This window comes from Vanellus vanellus (genome assembly GCF_965231255.1).
Source record: "Vanellus vanellus genome assembly, chromosome: 9".
Lineage (NCBI taxonomy): Eukaryota > Metazoa > Chordata > Aves > Charadriiformes > Charadriidae > Vanellus > Vanellus vanellus.
In genome coordinates this window covers 17,801,914-17,817,783 of record NC_138914.1, presented here as the reverse complement: position 1 = coordinate 17,817,783, position 15,870 = coordinate 17,801,914, and the positions used below count along the sequence as shown (strand labels likewise).

General features: G+C 63.8%; 3 protein-coding genes across 4 annotated transcripts; all 3 read right to left on the bottom strand.

Annotated features, from left to right (window-relative positions):
- Window positions 1–131: 131 nt before the first annotated feature.
- On the bottom strand, window positions 132–2,025 carry LSMEM2 (leucine rich single-pass membrane protein 2; the record flags this gene model as incomplete). 2 transcript variants are annotated; one of them, XM_082487652.1, is made up of 4 exons in its annotated part: window positions 132–268; window positions 357–566; window positions 652–792; window positions 1,995–2,016. In XM_082487652.1, the coding sequence occupies 4 exons, from the start codon at window positions 2,014–2,016 to the stop codon at window positions 132–134; spliced, it is 510 nt and encodes a 169-aa protein (XP_082343778.1). The 2 variants fall into 2 exon arrangements, 1 of the variants encoding a protein (XP_082343778.1); XR_014269483.1 differs by lacking the exons at window positions 132–268; window positions 357–566 and having other exon boundaries at window positions 589–795; window positions 1,995–2,025.
- A 405-nt stretch (window positions 2,026–2,430) lies between these two features.
- Window positions 2,431–4,212, bottom strand: HYAL3 (hyaluronidase 3). The gene is made up of 3 exons (XM_082487624.1): window positions 3,265–4,212; window positions 3,069–3,158; window positions 2,431–2,895 (listed from the first exon to the last, which is right to left on the bottom strand). The coding sequence occupies exons 1-3, from the start codon at window positions 4,180–4,182 to the stop codon at window positions 2,542–2,544; spliced, it is 1,362 nt and encodes a 453-aa protein (XP_082343750.1). The 5' UTR covers window positions 4,183–4,212; the 3' UTR covers window positions 2,431–2,541.
- Window positions 4,183–6,115, bottom strand: NAA80 (N-alpha-acetyltransferase 80, NatH catalytic subunit). Its single transcript, XM_082487626.1, has one exon. It carries the CDS (start codon window positions 6,033–6,035, stop codon window positions 5,310–5,312), a length of 726 nt encoding a protein of 241 aa, XP_082343752.1. The 5' UTR covers window positions 6,036–6,115; the 3' UTR covers window positions 4,183–5,309.
- Between the last annotated feature and the right edge of the window lie 9,755 nt (window positions 6,116–15,870).

Here is a 15,870-nt window from a genome sequence, read left to right as displayed (position 1 = left end):
GTGCCCCGTGGGGCGATGCTGCCAGGTCTTGAGAGGGATCGTGGGGGTGGTAGAGCTGCCCGCTCCCCCCTCCCACCCTTTGGTGCCCCTTCCTGTGGTGGCCCGGTGCCCGTGGCAGGGCCGGGAGCAGCTCAGCGGTGCCCGTTGGGCTCAGCGCTGGTGTTGAGGCGAGCCCAGAGCTGCCCGCTGGCTGCCCGCAGCTGGCGCACGGCGTCCTCCTGGCTCTCCAGCCACTGGGCCAGCGCCCGCACCGACTGGCTCTGCAGGACTGCGGGGAAAAATGGGGACACGCTGGGGGTGGTTGGCCTGGCCCTCCTGCAGCCCCAGTTCCCCCCCTCACCCCCGGTGCCACGTACCACTCAGGTAGATGGCCAGCGTGGCCAGGACCAGACTTGCCAGTGCCAGGAGCCCCAGCAGGGCCAGGAGCAGGGGGTGGCTGGGGCCGAGGCAGGGGCAGGGGCTGGCGGCGGGCACAGGGCGCAGGGTGGGCAGGAGCGGCAGGGGGCCAGGGGGCGCGGGACAAGGTGGGGGCCGGTGCAGGCTGCGAGAGGGAGCCGGGCCGTTGCCTGCGGGCAGGGGAGAGAAGAGGTCAGAGTCCAGCCGCTGGCACGGCCGGGGCTGGCGTGGGTCCCCCCTGATCGCTGCTCTCACCCTCGATGCCCTTGTGCCCGCCCGAGGCCCAGTGCAGGTCGCTGATGGACTCCACGGGGCGCAGGCTGATGGCTCCAGGCTCGCTGCTGTCGGCGTCCCCAGGCTCTGCCGGCGCGGCACCCTCGGCCCTTCCCATGCTGTCTGCTGGGAGCGGAGTCAGAGGGTGAGCGTGCGCTCTGCCTGCCCCGCATACCCCCGCAGGGACCAGAATCCTCTCGGAGGTGACCCCAGCTTTGACACCAGCCCGGTGCTGTGCCGGGGCGGGCAGCCAACGCCGGTGTTTCCTTGGCACAGCCCTGTGGCCGCTGGCGGGCAAGTGCTGGCTGTGCCCCCCCCCAGCCCTGACGCTGTCATCAGAGCAGTTAGCGGGCACCTGGTGGCCACGATCCCAGAGCCTCGTTAGTGGGGCTGGAATCTGGCCCTGGCTTGGGGGCAGGAATGTGCCAAGCCCCGGCCCGGGTAGCCCAGGCACCGCGGGGCTAGCTGGGGCTCCCCAGGGCCAGCTGGGAGTCGGCGGGCAGGGGCAGGATAGTGCCAGCTCTGGCCAGCGGCATGGCTTGGCTTGCCCAGTGGGCACTGTGCTCATGCTCTGCTTAGGGGTGCACGGATGGAGATGTGGGGTGCGTGCTGTGCCTGGGGGTCCTGGTGCCCACTGTCCAGGTGGGCACAGCCCCCAAGTGAACAAGGAGGTTTTTGGGGAGCAGACATGGCTCCATCACCCTCTCAGAAAGTGGCCGTGGCCGTGCCCGCATTGTGGCAGAGGGAAAGGATTTTTTTCTGGGCGTTTGCGTGTTTCTTTGAGCAGCAAGCAAGGCCCAGGCGCCATGCCCACAGTGGAGCAGGGCAGGGTGGCACCATGCCCACTCCAAATCCCTCCCACGGCCGGCAGTGTGTTGCAGGGCAGTGTGGCGCCGTGCTGCTGCCGTTGGGACGGTGCATGCCGCCGGCGGGGTTGGCAAGCATCGGTGCTGGGGGCCCTCGGCTGGTGCCCGGGGTACCCCCAGACCCTCCCCAGTCCCATGTCCTTGGCTGGGGACTGTCCTGTGGGTACCCCCATCACCCCTGCAGCCGCTCCCTGATAGTTGGGGGGCACATCCAAGCATATAGGTTTGGTGCTGGGGGCTCTGCCAGCCATCTGCCTGCCCCCTCCCCAAACCCTGCTGCCTGCACCCACAGCCCTCCACGACCACCTTTTTCCCATGGGTGGGCATCTCTGCCCACAGCCCCTGCAGCGGACGGCAGCATTTGGCCGCTGCTTCCATCCTAACCCCATGGCTGTGTGCCACCCTGTCCCCCCCAGGGTGCCAGGGCCCCCCTTGCACCCAGCCTGCTCCCCTGCCTACCTTCTGCAGCCTCCCTGGGCATGGCTCCCTGCACCCGGGTGGCGTGAGCGGGCAGCGAGGCGTTGCGGGGCCCCCGGGAGCTGGGCACTGGGTTCCCAGTGCGCCAACTGCACCGCTTAAAATAGGATAGTGAGAAACACCGGGGGGGGGGGGGGATAAAAATAGCTACGGGGGAGGGGGGGGGGTCTGACGGCGCAGTCAAGGCTACCAGCAGCATGGTGCCAACGTGGCAAAGGGAGAGCAGCCTGTGACAGTGCCCCATGCCCCCTTCCCAGGGTAAAGGGGCTGCCAGCTTACTGTGGGATTTGGGTGACTGCAGGGCAGAGCCTGTGTGGGGAAACTGAGGCACGGGTGGGCCTGGCTGGAGTCAAACTGGGGTCTCTGCTGCCTCCCAGCAGCCCGGCCTGTGAGCACGACGGAGCCCCCCCCAAGTCTGCAAGGACCATGCCAGCTGTGCCAGTAGGATTTATTTAAGTTAATGAGACTGTAGGAATCACCAGGCAGCAGCAGTGCCCGGGTAGGGGACCATGGTGGTCCCCAGCCCTGGTCACCAGCCCCACGTGCCCTGTGGCAGGCAGGTGTCAGAGGGTGGGAGGTCATTGTGCCCGCAGAAGCCATGAGCATGGGTGGGCGCCAGGCAGGAGGTGGCAGGGCCAGGCTCGACCCGCCGGGCACAGCCCTCACCAGCCCATCCACGGTAGCAGTGGCAGCGGAAAGAGGCTGGCGAGCTGGTGCCAGGGCTGAGGTGCAGGAGGCTGCCCAGGTCGTGGGGCTGCCGGCGCACACAGCGTCCGTTCCCATGGCACTGCTCGTAGCTGCACTCACGGGCTGCCGCTGTCACGTTGGCCACGTAGGGACCCAGGGTGGACACGAGGTAGTGGCGCAGGCTGGCACAGCTCTCCTGGGGGAGGAAGCACCAGTGAGAACCCATCCTGGCACTGGGGTCCCTCCAGCCACCCCTCCCTGGCAGGCACAGGCGATGTGGCTGTCCCATACGTCCCATGCCCGTGCCACCTCCTGCTGCCCATCGCACACCGGCTCCAGTGCCCTGGTGCAGCGAGGGGCCATACTCACAGCCGAGCGGGAGTATGACATGTCTCCCCAGAGCACAAGTCCAGCTGCACCCAGCGCTGCGCTCTCCCCGATGGTGTGCACCAGGTCAGCCTGCCAGGGAGAGAGAGAGATGTCACTGGGCTGGGGGACACAAGACGTGTCCCAGCACCCAGCAGGATCCCCAGCGTGCCCACCACCCCATCCCTGTGGTGCCTACCAACTCCAGGAATTGGGGTGAGCGGCGGAAAGAGAAGCGGGAGTAGGCGACCACAGGCAGGAGGCCGTCGGCCCCGAAGGCGGCCACGCGCAGGGCCTCACGCAGCCGGTGGTGCACATAGCGGTGGCGCAGGGCAGGCGGCAGTGCTGGTGGCAAGTAGATGCTGGGGTAGAGGGCAACTGAGGCGGCCCAGAGCCAGCCCAGCTGGTTGTTTCGCTGTACCTCTGCTGGCTGGCACTTCCCAGTGTAGTTGGTTTCCTTAGCCCAGTTGCCATTGAGGCAGTCAGGGAAGCGGTAGAAACCCCAGAGTCCCCCCGGGCGCAGGGTCCGGCCCAGCAGAAGCGTCTCCTCCATCAGAGCCCGTGCTGCCCGCTCAAACTCCCGCCGGGCCAGCCGGAGCCGCCACCGCGCTGGCAGGAGACCACGCTGGTCTTGCACCCACTGCTCCGAGGCTGCCCGGTAGATCCGCTTGGCACCCCAGTTTTGGGTCCAGAGGGGCCTCCACTCCTCCCAGTCCACCACAGCCAGGCCACGGAAAGCGGGGCGCAGGAGAAGGTTGATGTCCATGGCCGCCCTGGTGAGGTGGGCACCAAGGGGGACCCGCTGGGGGATACCCCCATTGCGGGGGACACCCTGCCGTGACAGGTAGGGGTACAGCCCAAACTTGTTCTTGTAGAAGATGGTGATGTTCTGGCCAGTGAAGTGGCCGTTCTGGTTCTCCACGATGCCATAGTCGCTGAGGGGTAGCCCCACGCCGAAGCGGTGCTGGCAGCGACCGCTGGGGACATTCCACACCACAGCAAAGGGTTGGCCACCTGCCAGGGGCTCTGGTGCCGGGCTCTCCCCGCTGGCTGTGCCCAGCGCCAGGCAGGCCCACAGCACCAGCACTGGCACCATCCTGTGTTGCCAGCTGCCCATGGGGCTGGCACCCTGTGGGGAAAGGAGAGCGGTGGGGGTGAGGTGGGAGGTGCAGCAGGCACCCCGGCCATGCCGGTGCTGCCACCCTGGCCTGTGATGCACTGGGATCACCATGGGGGCCAGGCTGTCCCACAGGCATGTGCTGCCCACCCCAAAATCCTGTGGGACTCAGCAAACTTGGGAATTTCAGACACCTCCTGCCTTACTTCCATCAGTGGGCACCTCTGCCTGCTGTGCCCTGCTGCCCAGAGCCCTGTCCTGTGCTACCGCAGCCATGGCACCCCAGTGCCTCAGTTTCCCTGCCAGCTCACGGTGACTGCACTGCGACCACCTCTTCCCCATTTTGTAGCAGGGCTGATCCAGGCTGGGTGCCCTGCTGAGGTGCTGAGCCCCCGGAGAGGCATGGTGGAGCCAAAGGGGCACCTCTGTGCCCCCCAACCCAGGCAGGGCTGGGGGGGGACAACTGGGTGCCCCTGCCCAGTGCCAGCCAGCCGCCTGAGGTGAGGGGATTAGGCAGGGGATGGGCCCAAGGGCTGCGTGACACAGCAAGGACAGCGCTAATCCCCCGGCGCAGGGCCCGGCTGCTCTCCATGACCTTCCCGCTACGGTGCCTCCTGCCCTTGTTGCTGCCAGCTGCCACCTGCCCCCCATCGCCCTGCAAGGCAGAGGACCCTGCAAGCCCACACTGCCCTCCCCTGCTGCCCCCTGTGCCCCTCCAGCCATCGTGTGCCCTGGTTTCCCCAGGCTGCACAGGGGGAAGAGCGGCAGCCACACTAGCACACAGCATACCATCAGCCCCAGCTGTCCCCCCACAAGTCCCCTGGGTGGGGGAGACACTGGTGGGACTGGGCGGCGCTCCTGGGACCAGTCCCAACCCCAGAGCCTGGGGTGGGCCTGGCTCCCTGCCATGCTGTTGGTCCCAGGGCTCTGGCCAGGTGAGCTGGGTGGGAGCGGAGCCAGCGTGCCTGGACGCGGCCAGCTGTGGGGACCACCTCACCCCAGCAATGGGGCCAGGGGAAATTCGGGAACTAGTGCCAGCCCCCAAGAACGGCAGGCAGGCAGGCAGCGCCGGAGCAGGCAGCCCCAGCCCGTGCTACTTTTAATCACCGGCTCAGGGCCCCGGCCCCTCAGATGTCCTTCTTCATCCAGAAGATGGGTAGCCCTTTGGCATCGCGGTGGGAGGTCTCCAGGAGGCTCTGTCCTCTGCTCTCGGCCAGCACTCCCCTTGCCCAGACCACAGTTGGGGGTGGGGGTGGGGGCGGCGGTGGGGCGGCAGGAGGCGGGAGGGGAGGTGGGGGGATGGAGGGCACCCTTGGCCTGATGGTGATGGTGGTGGCGGTGCCAGGAGGGGCAGAGAAGAGCCGCAGCACCTCAGCAGGTATGGCTGGGCTGAGGAAGGCCACACTCTGCACCGGCTCACCCAGGACGAAGCCCAGGTGGGCGTAGAAATACTGCTTGTCATGGGTGGTGAGGTGTAAGCAGCTGAAGCCCCGTGCCCGTGCCCACCGCTCAGTGGCCTCCATCAGCTTCCGCCCATAGCCCTGGCCCCGTAGCGCCCGGGCCACCACCACGCTCTCCACGAAGAGGTCGTGGGGCCGACTGGCCACACGGGAGAGCCGGACGTGGCCCACGAGCTGGCAGGGACCCTCCCGGCCAGCGGAGGCCTCGGTGGGGCCCTGGCTTCGCAGCAGCACCAGACAGATGGGGAAGGCGTCCGAAGAGCGTTGGAGCGTGTGGAGCCGTGACGCCCGGCTCTTCCCCCACTCCTCGCCCAGCAGCTTGGCACAGGCCTCCAGCAGCTCCGGCCTCCGGTGCAGGGGGACCAGGCTGAGCTCCTCCGACACAGAGCCCATTCTTCTCACTGATGGGAGACCAAGCAAGCGACAGCTCAGAGGCGGTGAGGGACAGACCGTGTGTGTCCCCCCAGCCCAGCACAGGCGCAGCTCCCCAGTGGCATGGCTGGATGGGTTCATGGGGGTTAGCAGCAGGTCCAAGGTGAAACAACAGCACCATGGTGGGGAAGTGGCATGTGATGCTGGCTCCAGGTGCCCATGCTGTGAAACCTGCAAGCAGGTCTGGCACTGCTGAGCCAGCAGAGGAGCAGGGCAGAAGGCACAGGACTGGCCTTGCCCCCTCCCCAGACCTGCCACCAGCTCTTGCCACCTGGGCACGGTCCCAAGACCAGCCAGCTTGTCACACACATGTCCCCCAACCTGTGAGAGGTTCTGCAGCACCATGCAACTGAGCAGACCCCAGCCATTCCACACCAGTGCAGGGGCTCAGGAGGGCCCTGCTGGCCTCCAAGGGGCCAGGAGCCCCTGCCACAACTGGTGAGCAGTGGAACCCTCTTCTGGCCCAGCAGCCGTTCCCCTTGCGAAGGAGAAGCCGCAGGCAGGAGGAACTGCCGCGCTGGCTTACCAGCGGGGGTTGAGCAAACTGCTCCACTTCCCCCTCTAGAGGGTGGAGGGCCAGCCCTGCGCTCCACACCCTCGGGGTGCCCCCCAGAGCCACCCCCTCAGCTCCAAGACCCCTGTCTCCCAGCCCAGCCTGCACTCCCCCGCTTTGGAGGCTAGGCAGTGACCAAGGCCCCACCACCCAGCATCCCCAGGCTGGTGAAGGTCTTCCTTCTGTCTCCCCAGCAAACCCACGCTGAGACCCTGCCAGCAGCCCTCTGCACTCAGAGGGGGGCAAGTGGAGGGAGAAGTCCCCCCCAGTGCCTGCCGTCCTGCCTCCTTCTGCCTGTGGTGCCCTACCAAGCTTCGCCCACCCTGCTGCCCAGCTTCCCCCCCTCCATGCCTGCCCCTCTCCAGCCCCTCACCAGGGGCACAGGGCTGCCCACCCTGCCTGCAACTCACCCTGCCTGCTGCTCACCCTGCTCGCACTCACCCTGCCTGCTGCTGCTGGCTCCCGTGCCCTCGGTGCCTGTGCAGCAGCGCAGCAGGAAGCAGCCCAGGCTCATGGCCAACCGCAGTGCCTGGTTCTGCTTCCCCAGTGTGAATGACACGTCTGTCCAGGGCCCCAGATCTCCTCCCCCCGCCCAGCACCCAAACCAGACTGCACCCCCGCAGAGAGCACCCACCCCGCCTGCATCCCCCCACATCACTCTAAACCACACCGTGCACAAACCTGAACGATCCGAACACTGCCACCACTGCAAGGCTGCACCTCCCGAACACAGGGACCGCAACCCATCACTCACCCATCAGTGACCTACCACTGACCCCATCATCGATCCATCACTGACCCATCATGAACAATCATTGACCTATCACGGGAACCCTCTCTTCCTCCCCTTTTCTCCTCCCCTTTTCCCCTTCCCTCTCCCCCGCTTCCCCGTCCCCGTCCCGCCCTTACCGATCTGCCGGCCCCGCCGCCGCCGCCGCCGCCACTTCCGCCGTCGAGCCCTCGCTTCCGCCGTAGAGCGCTCGCTTCCGCCGCCGCGGCATCTCGGCGCCGGAAGCGCGCCCCCTGGCAGCCGGAGGCCGCCTACCCCCCCCCCCACACACACACACGCGCGCGCATGCGCACTGCGACGGGGCGCCCGGTGCCGCCGTGGCGGGGCCCCCACCGGACCCTTCCGCCACGTCCGACCCCGCCGCCTCCTGCTGCCCACCGGCCCCTCGTCCCGTTCCCCCCCGTCCCCACACCACCTCGTTCCCGGTCCCCCCGCCTTCGGGGCGCCGCCGCCCCCCAGCACCCTCGCAGGCCCCAGCGGGCCCCGGGCCGCGGGGCGGGGGGTGACCCCCGGCCCCGGTGCCAGCCGAGGGCTGGTGGGAGCCTGCCCTGTCCCCCGGCGGCCGTGACCGGGTGTTACGGTTTGAAGAAGCCACAGTTTGTAATAAGTGATAGAAGATAATTTGCTGATCCAACCAATTGCTGAAGAACCGTCTGGACGTAGGTCATCTCAAGCTAAGGCTCAACATTAAAACTGCTTGCATAATATGAAAAGCTTAATCACAATGTTATGATTTTATGGCTTATGTATTCTTATAATCAAGCACAAGCTGTATTTTTATATAAACTATAAAAGTTAATAGTGTAAAACAGATTCAGACCCTTAGTTATAACTGTTAGCCAAACTGATATATTAGATAAGATGTAGTTTTGGAAACTGGTGTAACTGAAGTTCTATATAACCACAATATCCAGCTAAGTAAACCAAGTTGTTTTGTTTGATGTATGGTGTGCAAGCAGTGAACGGGCTCTATGAAGGGGGAAGGTCGCGCCGTACCACGAAGGGGAAGAATAGTGACTTCCTCCTAGCAACAAAGAACCGAACCCAAGAAGAAACCAGAGAAGACTGCAACAACCTGGAATTAAAAGGGTTATAAAAAGGGGACTCTAACAAGGGTGAAGGCGCGTGTCGTCGGTGGAGTGAGACTCCCGGGCCGCCCAGCGCTGTTTTGCTTGCTGCCGCTTGCTAATAAATACTTCAAATTTTAATTGACTCTGTCTCACATCAATTTTTTGGGATCTACTTATAACAAGTTTATTGTCAGTCAGGCAATTACTCCAACGTCTGATGACCCCTACACACCCGAGAAGGGAAATTGGGGAACAAACAAGGAAACCCGAGGGTTGAAATATAAACAGATTTAATAGAACAGTACTAAATAATTAACATTAACAATACTAAAGAGCCAATATTGATCCCAGTACCAATATAAAACACACAAGGACCATACTTGGCCCATCCTATCCGTGGGAACCTGTGTGCTCCCAGCAGGGGACAGCCAATGTGGGACACAGCGCTGCAGCTTCAGGGGGAAGGGAAGAAGGACTCAGGGGTCTGGCACGGGGACAAGAAGGTCTCAGGATGGCAGCCATCAAGGGAGAGGAGAAAATCCTCAGCAAACTTTCTAATTTACAGTGAATGTGATGTTCATGGTATGAAATAACGTGTTGGCCAGCTTGGGTCAAGTGCTCAGGTCTCGCTCCTCCTCGTCCCCGCACCTGGTGAGCTCGAAAATACTGAGACCTTGAAACCCGCACGCCACAGCTGATTATAAAGCAAATATTTTCACAAATTCAGACTCTAGAGTCTCCTAAAAATGCAGTTTTCCCTAGCATTAGAAGAGACCTTATTGAAAAGTAAAATTGCTGAAAGAGAAATGAATGCTGTGTCGCTCAAACCAGGACACTGCGGGACTTGGCCGACCCCAGCAGTGGTGGGTCATGGCGGCTGAGTGCATGGGAGGGCATCTGGTGTCCCATGTGCCCACCAACCTTCGAGTGAGGGGAACACCGCGGGCCTTTTCCTGGGCCTCCTATGGGAGAGGGAAGAGCCTCGGGGTGCCTGAGGGGTAGAGGCTGCTCCCTGGCTCAGGCCGGCCACACGTGGGGGTGGCACCAGGTCCCAGGACCAAGGGGACAGGGTACAGAGACATCCCTGCGACAAGAGGGGATGCCCCCGGTACAGATGAACCCCAGCCCCTGTCACGGGAGGAGGAGGAAGAGGGATCCAGTCCAGTCTCCCCAGGGAGAAGGAAGGGTCCTGGGGAGGGGGCTGGGCAGGGTGCTCGGAGGGGGTGACGCTGGGGCGCTTTGTGACATCATCGTTGCTAAGCCCTGGGCCAAACAGAGTCCGGGAGGAGTGCGGCGACCTGTGTCCCACCTGTGTCCCACTGCCCTGACAGAGCAGACCCCGCTGGTGCAATATTCCTTTCACCCTTTTCCTCCCTCCATTCCTCCCTCCATTCCTCTCTCCCTCCCGCCCTCCCTCCCTCCCGCAGGATGGCGGGGACACCCCCAAGCAACCCCAGGCTGGCCTGGGAGGAGGAGAACAGAGCTGCCCCGGCTCCCAGCACCAGGCCGGAGCCCGACAAGACGTGCAAGGTCCAGCCGGTGCTGGAGGGTGAGTGTGTGGGCACTGTGGGCCAGGGGGGCAGCCCCCTGCCCTCCCCTCCCCTGCCCCAACCTGTCCCAGGCTCACATCCTACAGCCAGGCTAGCATCGGGGTTGCCATGGCACAGCAGCCATGGAGCCAGCCATGTCACAGCATCCCTGGGACAGGGGACCCTGCCTGCTCCCCCCCCCGCCCCCGTCCCGGTGCCAGCGCATCCCTCAACCGGACACCCCTCCCCGTGCTGCCCTCCAGCATCTTGCCCTCACTCCTGGGGCACAAAGGGGACACTGATGTCCCAGCCTTGAAGCCAGGGCTGGTGACATCCCCAGGAGTTCGACAGAGGAGTTGAGTGTTCCCCCCCTGCCTGTCCCCCAGCCCTGCCTGCCATCTCTCAGCCAGATCCGGGCTGTTCCACCTTGGCTGTTCCCAGGGAGGAAGAGAATAACCTGGGCATCATCCGAGCCTCTCTCAGGAGCAGACCAAAGGTATCCATGGCCACTTCTACAAGGCTGTATCCGTGTCTCCCAGCTGGTCTTTCTGCCCCCATCCTGTGCTCAGAAGATGCCAGGGGCTGTGCTGGGCTGTCTCTCCCACCCCTGATAATGTCCATCTGTCCCCTCCCTGGCTTGTAGGAAGAGGCCCAGAAGCTGAAGTTTCTGGCCTCCGTCTGCACCATCTGTAGCACCATCAGCATGGACTCCACCGCGTGGAACAATCTTTACTTCTGCCAGCTGGACGTGCTGGAGACCATCGAGGTGAGGGGACGGCCATCCAGGCTGAGGCAGGGGCAGGAGCCAGTGGCACAGCCCTGGGGGCAGGAGAGGGCTCGGCTGGGCAGGGGTTGCAGATGAGCACTGCTCTGGGTCTCCATCCTTGCAGATGCTCCAAAGCCACCTGGGTGGCTGGGCTGGATCCGGGGCTTGGACCCCTGTTTGCAGGTTCCTCAGCCAGCCTGTGGCTCTGTGATGGGCACAGTCCTTCCCACCACGGGGCTCGGGACCACTGGGTGCTGGGTGGGGAAGGGGGTGCTAGGATGGGGCCACACGGGCTCTGCCAGCCCCACAGGCTCTTGGCTGGGCGAAGACTTCCCTGTCCCAAGCTGTCCCACCCTGCTGTTCTCCCCAGGTGCTGCTGCAGGAGGAGCCCACTGACCAGCTGAGCACCACAGTGCGACAGCAAGCCATGCTGGCCATCGCCTCCATGAGGTACCTGCCCCAGCCCCCCCCAGCTTGGCCTCCCTGGTGTCGGGCGGCCCCAATCGCACCGGTCCCAGGTGGGGGGCATCTCCAGTCCTGAGTCCAAGAGGGAGGCAGGCATCAGGGCAGGGGTGCCAGGGTTTTTTCCCCCAAAGGAGAGTGTCAGTGTCATGGGGGGCTGAGGTGTCCTCCGTGGCACGAGGATCAGCCCAGGTCTCCAACTCTGGAGTCTGCCTCCTCCTTGCACAGGTCCAAAGAGCATCTCTCTGTCCCCACAGCAGAGTGGGGCTGCTTCTGCAGGAGAAGAAGAGCAGCCTCCTCTACACCTGCTTCTGCAGCACCTTCCACCTGCCTCCGCAGCACACCAAGGGCCCCCAAGCTTCCCTCTACTCCAAGGTATGACACAGAGTGAACCACAGGGAGCTCCCCCACTCCGAGGCCCTTTCCTGGGTGCTGAAGGGCCACCGCTGTCCACCCCCCGAGGCTTCCAGGGCTGCCCCCAAGACTCTGTCCCCCTCACAGACCCTGGCTGCAATGGACAGCGTGCTGCAGTCGCTGGTGTGCAGCGCCGGCACCCTCAGCATCGTGGAGCTGCAGAACATCTTTCAGGTCTGGCCTTGGCACAGGGTGTCCATGGGCAGTGACCCCCAGCTTGAGCGGTGCCCTCCCCACAGCGACTGGTGCAAGGAGGGGGGCCGGGAACATCCCTCCTTCCCCACCATGCCCCCCCCCCCCCAGCCCCCTGCCTCCTTGACTGCTGCCAGAGCCCCTTCCCCTCCTGCCCCAGCCCACCCCACCCCTGCAGCCTCCCCCGCTGCCTGTCCTGCCCAACACTCCCTCCCAGATGGACCTGCCTGTCTGGCAAGGGGAGTCCTGCCAGCTTCACCACGGGCCATATCCCAGACCCCCACCGCAGGTTCCCAGGGAGGCGGTCACCCCAAAGCCTTGGGGTCCTTGGGTTGGGGGGGGGGGGACGTTTTCTGGGAGGGGAGTGAGTGGAAGGCAGCAGAGGCAGCAGCAGGAACAGGATGCGGCAACCTGCCTGCCTGCCTGCAGCAGGTCGCTGTGAGGGGCAAGAAGCACACATGCCCCATCCCAGGCACTGTCCTGGAGCAAACCTGGCCATGCCATGGTGTGCCATGCCGCCTCCTTGGCACACCAGCAGCTTTTCTCCTCCCAGCTCCTGCTGCCCTTCACCAATTCCCAGCCAGCAGTGGTGCAGAAGAGGGCTATGGCACGGATTGCCAGGCTGACCAGCTTCATCAGCACCTGTCCCCTGCTGCAGGTACGGAGCTCCTGGTCTGGGCAGCCCCAGACCCCATCCCCATCCCGCTGAGCCCCGGCATCTCCCGGGGAAGCCGGGCACCCAGTCAGCAGGAGGTCAGGAGCAGGGGTCTTTTCTCTGCTCTTCCACGCTGTCTCCCAGGGCATGGCTGCTTCGGGCATGGTCAGGAACCTGGGTCTGGGCTCACTTTGTGCCTGGGCTGCCTCTCTTCCCCCAGGTCTGCCCCTGCTTTGCACAAGCCACTGTCCCCGGACATCAGTGCTCCAAGACACATCAGTTTGTGATGCTGGGGAAGCTGGTGGGACATCTCACTCTCTGCTACACCTGCAAGGACAAGGGGACCCGCCGCGAGGCTGCAGAAGCTCTCCATCACTTGCACACCTTTGTTGTGCAGCAGCTAAGTAAGCAAAGCCGTGTCGGGCTGGGTCCCCTCAGGCATGGGCAGCCAGCGGCCGCTCTCCTTGGCGAGAGAAAGCCTGATCCAATCTGCCTGCAGTCTGAAGAGCCATTTCCCCTCACTCCCACTCGCAATAGCTCTGGACCCTCCCTGGGTATCTGCTCCCTGGACCTGTCCCCGTGCCCTCTTTCTTTGCCAATGCCTTTTCTGCCCAACGCTCTCAGACTGCACCTCCAGCTCTGCACCCTCTCTCTGAGCGCCCCGGTTTTGCTCCCCCACAGGGAGGTGGCCCTCGCTGCGCGACAAAGGGCAGCTGCAGCTCCAGGAGGGCTGGCCAGCAAAGCAGCCCTGGCAGCTTTCGCAAACCAACTGCGCCATCAAAATCTTCAGCGTGAGTGAAGGGACACCCGATTCATGGGGATGATGGGGGCTCACACTGTTCCTGAGCGGGGGCTAGGCAAAGGTCCCCAGAGAGCTCTGGTTCACTGCGGGACCCTTGACCCCCACCGTCGGTCTCCTCCCCAGCACAGCCTGGCTCTGCGTCCCACTCTCACTGCACAGCCAAGATGCTCTGGGTGATGCTCTAGGTGACAAATCTCCCCTCCTCACTTCCATCCTGCAGATGTTCATGAAATACCTCCAGCCCTCCGACCAGGTAGACATCATCCTCATAGCCATCAAGAGCTTGAGAACCCCAAGTGCTTACAGCATCGGCTTGGCTTCCCACATGGTGGACGCCCTTGCGGCAGACTCTGACTTCCAGATGAGGCAGGTGAGTAGCCCATGGGTGGCACAGCTGATGCTCCAGCCCACCAGGGGACCATTCCTCCCCTGGGTCTGTGCCTGGCCAGCCCTGACACCATCTCAAGCCAGCATACTGCAACGGGAATGGAAGCAGCTCCCAGTAGGAGCTGGGGAAATGGCTGCGCTCACCCTGCTGACATCCCCACTCACACCCCTGTCTTCCCTCCAGGTGCTGAATATTGTGTGGGCCATCTATGGAAACCTGCCCCACATCAAGGCGACGGTAGCCTTGAAGAGCCTGGACAGGGTCCTGCTGGTGCTGACCAGCAAATACCCCAGTGAGGTGGTGACCAGCCTGCTGCAGTGCTCCCCGACGTGCACCCGGTATGGGGCCCACCAGCCTGTGGGGCTCCTCTCACATTGGGAGAGAAGCCCCAACACCCTCATGAGGGACGTCAGCCTGGCCATCCTCCAGGGTGTCCCCACTGACAGAGCCCTGGGTTCCCACAGTGCCGCCGTGACCATGTGGAAGATGGTGTTCTCTGAGCCCCAGGCTGCAAAGAAGGTGCTGCAGGAGCTGCTCAGTGTGCTGATGAACCAGTCGCTGCGCAAGACCTCCACCTCCACCAAGGACAACCCTCGCATCCTTGCCCTGGCTGTGAGTTGCCGGATGAGGCCTCACTGACCTTCGGAGCTGCTCTCAGCTGTCTGGGGCACCCATTCCCCTTCCCTGCCCACCCCAAAACTTGACCTCCCCAAGGGTGCGGGCACATCTTAGTGTCTGGGTATCTTCTGCAGGCAACCAGGATGATAACCGAGACCCTCCTGCATCCCACCTGCCTGCGGGAGGTGGACGCGATTTTCCCCCAGCTTTTCCTGGCGCTGCTTTTCCAAGTATCGTTCACCACGGAGATGACGCTGCAGGAGGTGCAGATCTTCTGGAAGGAGCACCAACAGGATCTGCTCACTCCCATCAGGTGCTCCATCCCTGTCCTCTTATCCGTGCCAGCCACCCAGAGCCAAGCCGGGGGTCCCAGTGGGAGCTGACTGTTTCTCCTTGTGCAGGTCTGTGGTGCAGTCCATGAGAGTGCTGCTCTGCACCATGGGCTTTGAGAGCCAGGTGCTGGCCATCGAGGCGCAGGGTGGCTGGGACGCCCTGCTCAGCACCCAGACCCACCTCATGGGAGTGTGCATCGTGGCCAGGTGAGAGCCCCTTCTCCCCGCTCCTTAGGGACCAGGCAGCCTGTGCCACCACCTCCCTTGGGGCTGATGGCAGGAGGGTCCCCGTTGCTCGGAGAAAGTGCTGCAGACTAGTGATGTCCATGCTGGTGCAAACCCCAAAGAGATGTGCCCAACCAGCTCAGGTCTGACCTCCTTCCCCCTGCCAGGGAGATAATGAAGACCCCAAGACCCCTGCGCTACACCATCTTCAGCTATCTGGCAGAGCTCCTCAGTGTGGAGGACCCCACCTGGGAGATGGTCGCCATGGTCTTTTTCGTCGAGGTGAGCCTGATGGCACCTCTCCAGGCTCCCTCCGATGCTCGGTTCTCCCATTCCTACTGCTGTGGGGGGAGCTGGGGCAGTGGGTGGGCTCTGGTTGGTACCATGGAGGAGCAGGCGAGGAACCAGTGTGGTGTGGGGCACGGGGGCTCTCTTCAATCCCTGCCACCTCTGTCCGGGCTTGGTCTTGCCCTGGCATCCTTGCCCTGAGCTGATGGTCGGAGCCATCACCACATCTCGCCAGCTCTTGCTGTGTGTGTTTCAGATGTTGGACTGCATTGACCTCAGTGAAGACCTGGACCGTGTCCTGGAAATCTTCCCTATATATCTGCGGAGCCAGTGCCTGGGGATGCCCAGCCTGGTGCTCAGGGCCATCCTCAGGCTTACCGAGATGCCCGACATGGTGAGTGAGGGGCAGCCAGGACAGCCAGGACAGCATCCCAGGGTGGAGCAGCAGGCGGTGGGTAATGCGGTGGCTGGGGCTTTTCTGGGCATCGGGAGCTGTGCTGGCTGCTGCCAGCTCTCCTGCCTCCCTGGCCCTCTGCCCCATGGCTGTGCCATGCAAGGAGAGAGGCAGCAGTGCTGACGGGAATGGGGTCCTGCTGCCAGGACATCCTGGCAGGAATGCCGGCGGCAGAGCCAGCAGCCGGAGTGTCTAAGGATGTGCTGAGCCCCGGGGTGAAATGCAGCGGCTGTGGCAGGGTCTGCTGGCAGCTCAGGC

What these genes read in the sequence shown, in the direction of transcription:
- HYAL3 (XM_082487624.1), bottom strand. Translation starts at nt 4,182, where the DNA reads ATGGGCAGCTGGCAACACAGGATGGTGCCAGTGCTGGTGCTGTGGGCC. An exon ending in CACCCCAATTCCTGGAGTTG is followed by an intron (nt 3,159 to 3,264) that starts GTAGGCACCACA and finishes TCTCCCTGGCAG; the next exon opens with GCTGACCTGGTGCACACCAT. An exon ending in TGTCATACTCCCGCTCGGCT is followed by an intron (nt 2,896 to 3,068) that starts GTGAGTATGGCC and finishes TTCCTCCCCCAG; the next exon opens with GAGAGCTGTGCCAGCCTGCG.
- NAA80 (XM_082487626.1), bottom strand. Translation starts at nt 6,035, where the DNA reads ATGGGCTCTGTGTCGGAGGAGCTCAGCCTGGTCCCCCTGCACCGGAGG.